We start from the raw sequence: 5945 nt of genomic DNA, 5'->3' as shown, positions 1-5945 counted from the left end.
TTAGAATATTTCCTGTAGGGCTACGTTATTTATGATTGAAAACCTTCGAAAATTGGCGTTGATCTCCGAATATACTTTCACCGCTTTCGTTTTATTTAAGAAAAACTCTTGTAGCGCTCTTTTACATATATGTATATTATATATAATCTGTAATCTTACTTTAACCTTTACCTTATATATAAGGTTTCGTGTTCGTATTCAACATTATAGATCTCTTAAGAGACTCCAGATTGAAGTCTTGCGATTTCATACAGTAATTCAACTTATAACCTGGAATTACCTGTTTGTAAAATTTTCAAGCGTTTCTAATGTAATTTGAAGTAAAAGATCTCCTGTAAAAATTTTTCAAATCAGAAAAAAAAATATTTTTGACTTATAATTTTTCAAGAAGGTTAACACATTTATTTCATATCGCACTATAGATATATACGGACATAAAAATGTTTAACATTCAATATATTCGCTTTTATTTAATCGCTATTTTGATATGGCATAGCCTTTACACCGATGCGTACTATTATTGTGATAAGGAGAGTAAATTATGTGGCACTAGAAAGCATTTCATGTGTGATCCGGATGCTGTGGTGAGTAACCGAAATATTATTTGTACTTGCCTAAACCAATAACCTCTCTTATAAGCCTAGCAAAGGCGATGTTCTTGGTCTTTTGCCATTGACAGGCTCAATTAAACGTCGTTATGTCGATCGACACAATGAGCATCGCAACAGAATAGCTGGGGGTGAAGTAAAATTCAAAGGCGGAAAAAAATTTCCGAAAGCCACTCGCATGCGTGAAGTAATCTGGGATGACGAATTAGCGTATATAGCCGGAATCCATGCAAAACGTTGTAATAAGCAGCCCGATGATTGCCACAGTACTGAGAGGTTTCCAGGCTCCGGTCAAAATCTGTATAAGAATGAAACAGGAAAACCAACGATAGGAACCGATATGATTGTATATGCAATAGATTTTTGGTGGGCCGAATCTGAATTGGTGGATGATGGCAATGCTATGGTCGACGAATTTCCGAAAGGGTGAGTGTAAATAATATGGCTTACTAAAATTGTCAATTTAAGAAATTTTAAATGAATTTCAGCATTGGCGAACCGGATAGGAGCGATACCACCTCTTCAATTTCCTTTGATGTATTTATAGATTATGGAAATGAGACAGCTGTGCAAGGCGAATTGCCCAAAAAGTGAGCGTTAAGAATTCAAGAAAATTTAATCAATTTAAGAAATTTAAAACGAATTTCAGTCCGGACGCCTGGAAAAAGATCGGTCGCTTCTCTGCAATTGCAAACGAGCGTGCTGCTTTTGTTGGTTGTGGCTTGGCGGTATGCCATAACTCTACTTCTAACGCTTATTGCATACATGTTACTTGTAATTACTCACGCACCAATGTAATTGGTACTTTTATGTACAAGAAAGGCAATTCATCAGCATCAGAATGTGATTATTATGAAAGTGTTCCCAGTAGTAAATATCCGCATCTTTGTAAAAATACTGGCAAAATTTTTGAAGATGGTAAATAAATTTTCGTATTGGCTATTGACAAATATTTAACATTAACCTTAATTAAAGCTATAGAAGCTAGTTTGATATGATGGAGATTTATTTTTTATATTTGCATCCTTATCAGCTCTTTCTCGGTATACAATTTTGATACTCTGTCCACTACTTCAGACCCTGAGGAGCACCCACCTTACTGAAGTCTTTGGATATAAATTCAGGACTACATTGGATCTTCCTCGGTTTCAACCAGGTTAGGTAGTGGATGCTGCCGTCATCTAACTATAGTCTATAGTAACAATTTAAGTAATTTTTAGCATAACATTTGTTTTGGGGGTGGGATATAAGGCACTACGGAAAGTGTTATATTAGGTAAATGCATACAAAAGACAAAAATAAACACATTAATGAATCAAAGAAACACTCTCAATTCTCAAGATTCTAGGACCGGCATTATAATTTTCTGCAGTTCTTGAATGTAATCAAGCTAGAGAAGATAACAACCACTTATCTATGGCGTTCTCAGCGAAGAAGTGTTGTAGTATATGTAATTCTACTTGTATGCTTTTGTGCCTTAGCTGCACTAAGCCAATCATTACTGTCGCTGATTGTGTCAAACTTAGGTATATGAATGTGAGTCTTAACCGCGTCTAACATTTGAATGTTCAGCTCAAAGGTCTAATAAATTTAATGGTTGCCTAGTAGCACGAACATCAAACGGACCAGGCAAGTAGACCGGCCAACGGCCAAGCACCAACAGGGGAATAATCGAGCGTGGGTCACAACGAAATTGCGGTTAGCTGCAATGCCCTGGCAGATCACTTACTCAATCTACATACAACACTCTTGGAAAATCAAAATATGTTCACCACACCACTTCATCTCATCGTCAAGTCTTCACTGTTGCACTTATATGATAGTTATACTTTGATTCTGTTCCTCTTTCATATATCACTTTAGTCCGTCGAATGGTATATAGTTTCCATCGCCGTTGTATAAATGAAGTGTTACCGAGTTTTAGCGACGCAAATATTCTGCTGTAATTGCGAGATTTTCATAACACTGTTGAGTATTCGCTTTAGCGTGAAAGTGGACATTAGCTGGTCGTATGAAATAAGTATTTAGTTTGCGTTCTTCTGACGCTCAGGAACTATCTTAGTGTATTAGGTATGGGTGATCTACACATTTTTCCCGCGTATGTGCCAACAGTGATTAAAATGCTTTTTAAATTAAATAATTGATTTATTTAGATACTACTAAAACACTAATCCAAAACTTGAAGTTCTTCTAAGAAAATTGTGTATAATTTTACAGTATATCAAATTTCTCAAAGTGTATTCAACAAAGTGAACTAAGTATATGACATTTAATTTTTTTTTTTTACCCGAATTTGACATGTTTATTGCCATTGATTTAACCCTTACATTTATTCAAAAATTCAAATTTTGAAATTCAAAAGTAAACAAATTTCAAACCAAAAAAAAATATTTTTTTAATGAATAAAAGAAAATGTCAAATACTTTCTGCTTATGCATCTGACAAACTGCAAATAATTTTATCAATGTATATTATATTGTTCAAGATAAAAAAGACGGGTTAATGTAAACAAATACATGAATTGTTTACTATTTTATTGTCAAAAAAGGGTATGTCAAATACTTAGTTCACTTTCTTGAATACACTTTGAAATTTCCTATGATTATTGAAATTATTCACATTATTATGCTAACAAAAATATTTACATTACATATGGAGAAATTGTTGTTTCTATTTGCTTATTTTCAATATGTTCACCGCCTAAGCTCAAACAATAAAACCATGCAATAAATCAAATTTTATACTAGACCAAAGCACTAACAACCGCTTTCAATTCAAAGGCTCTCAACAGCTTTGCATATTTGCCGGCGTGCTTCACTTCACTCCATCAAATTCAATTCATAAGTAAGTAACTCTTTTAAACTTACCCTTTGTCTAAATTAAAGCGCTTTGACAATATGACTTCATCAGCAGTTGCATTAGCTTTACTTGGAGGTCCCAACCAAATATTATGGCCGAGAGATTGGGGTGAATTTAAATTAACTCACTGTCGGTTGCACAACTTACACATGCATTTGCACACAAATTTATAATGTGTCCACTTGGTTGTGTGCCAAGTTCTGAACACTATCCACACAGACATATGAAAGAATAAAATGAATTAGTTCGACTTGATGCAATACTGGTAGGGGGCGTGAGCAACCAAGTGCCAAATTAACTTAATCATAATTTAAATTAATTAGTTTGTGTAATTGATATGCCATATTTTCAATGAAATGACGTTACGCTTGACTTCATAAGTGCAAGAAGAGCTTTTAATTGAACTGATTCATAATTAATGATTATTGATAGTAAACTGTAACCGAGAATATATACGTTATATAGAGCTCTACAAGCTTTAAACTATATCTAGCTGAGTAATGAAATACATTCCGTGATTTGCACTTCAGAGAGCCTATTGCCTTATAGCTTTTTATGCTCGATAAAATGGGTGATTAAGATCGATTTGCCATACAAAAAAAAATCTACATTGATTTTTATTTGAATTTTAATCGACTTTAATCGGACCACTGCCACGCCCACAAAATTGCGAAAACCAAAAACACATAAAGTGTCATAACTAAGCCATAAATTAAGTTATAACAGTAAAATTTGAAATTAAAGATCGCACTAGGAAGGGGCATATTTGGATGTAATTTTTTTTAAGTGGACGTGGCCCCGCCACCTAATCGGTTATTTGTATATATCTCGCAAACCAATGAAGCTCTATATAAACCAAAATTTCTTCAGTCCATTCTCTTATGTACCTCACCACACACCATGAAAATAGTTAAAATCTGATAATAACCACGCCCGTCTCCCATACAAAGGTTAGGTTGAAAATTAATAAAAATTAGTAAACTTACTAACGAAAAACGTAAACAACACTAAATTTTACAGAAGAAATAGCAGAAGGAAGCTGCACTCAGATTTTTTTTTACAAAATGAAAAATGGACGTGGATCAGAAACTACTCGACAGATTTCAATGAAATTCGGGATATAATATTTTCTTGACACCCTGATAACACGGACAACCACGACTACTTTCCTTATAACTCAATTTTGAATACCATCTTATTCATTCACTTTATAATATATAAATACATAAGGAACCAATGAAGGTAGCGGAATAAAACTTTACACAAATAGTACATATCATCTTTGACTTCACTTGTGAAAAAATTGTCGAAAACGGACTATAACTTTTCAAGGCCCCAGATATCGAACATGTTGACCTCACCGCCTAAGGGCAAATTTTAACCGAAAATTTGGATCTGATAATTTAATGTAATTCAGAGGAAATTGTTTTCTTGTAATAGTTTTGTGTTCAAAAAATTATTAAAATCGGGTCATAACATCTCCTAGCTCCCATATACCTAATTATAGGTTTTTCAAAAATTCGGTGGGCTTTATTCCGCATATATGTATTGGTTAATATGTGAGATATCTTAGCAAAATTAAGTGAGCGTATAGACTTGGATATAGTGCACCTTGATGGTGAAAATGAATGAAATCGGTTCAGGAATTACCTCAGCCATCATATACTATATATGGGCATTTCCGCCGGAAGGTCCACCACAGACAAAATATTAAACATTATTATAATTACAAAGTTTTTGCATATTTTCATAGGAAAATATTTAAATTTATTTATATTAAATTAATTTTAAATTAATTCATAACCAATTACGAGATATACGAAAACCAAGTCGCATAGGAGCTACTTTTCTCATTTCCATTTTTCTACTACATGTGTTTTATCGTCAAAATTGTTAAAGAAAGATGTCATGTATAATTTTTTGCGTTATGTAAAACCTTTATGAGGGTACAAAGAGCAAAATAAAATGCATAAGAAAGCATGCGGTTGCAAATAACTGTAAGTTTTTGCTCTCTTATTATCCTATATTTTAATGTCCCGTGTGACATCAAAAAACAACATTTGTTCCCACTGCATCGGAAATATAAGCAGCAAGCTCCCCAAATTTTGGGTATAAAGAGTAAATTTTTATACAGGTAAAATAAAACAAACCTTGTTCAAAAATCAGAAGATTTGTGGTTTTCGTAACTACTTAAAATCGGTCACGTGCGACATCTTAGGTGTGGAATTAAAAAATTGAAAATTTTTTTTGTTTTATAAAATTGACTTAAGTATGCAAATATATGCATTTACATTTATTATTTACATATGAGCAAAAACCGCACTTTAAATTCCACTAACTAGCTATTTAAATAGATTTTGGTGAAAATTATAGGCTTACAAATCAAAATAAGAGTGCTCATTTTAACAATGTTGTCAGAAGAAAATCGTTTGCCTTTAAAAGTGACAAGTTAACGCACGACATATTATTTTCTTGATA

At 33.1% G+C, this 5945-nt stretch overlaps 1 protein-coding gene across 2 annotated transcripts; it reads left to right on the top strand.

Moving 5' to 3' along the window:
- Positions 1–318: 318 nt before the first annotated feature.
- LOC128920476 (tabinhibitin 4-like) lies at positions 319–1560 on the top strand. Of its 2 annotated transcripts, none has more exons than XM_054227771.1 (4): positions 319–584; positions 645–1034; positions 1097–1198; positions 1258–1560. In XM_054227771.1, the coding sequence occupies exons 1-4, from the start codon at positions 508–510 to the stop codon at positions 1532–1534; spliced, it is 846 nt and encodes a 281-aa protein (XP_054083746.1). In that variant the 5' UTR covers positions 319–507; the 3' UTR covers positions 1535–1560. The 2 variants fall into 2 exon arrangements, with proteins under 2 accessions (XP_054083746.1, XP_054083745.1); XM_054227770.1 differs by having other exon boundaries at positions 327–584; positions 640–1034.
- Positions 1561–5945: the final 4385 nt, after the last annotated feature.

The sequence above is a fragment of the Zeugodacus cucurbitae genome, chromosome 3 (genome assembly GCF_028554725.1).
Source record: "Zeugodacus cucurbitae isolate PBARC_wt_2022May chromosome 3, idZeuCucr1.2, whole genome shotgun sequence".
NCBI classification, from domain to species: Eukaryota; Metazoa; Arthropoda; class Insecta; order Diptera; family Tephritidae; genus Zeugodacus; species Zeugodacus cucurbitae.
Note: the sequence above shows the minus strand (reverse complement) of the source record. Positions and strands in the feature narration are given on the sequence as shown.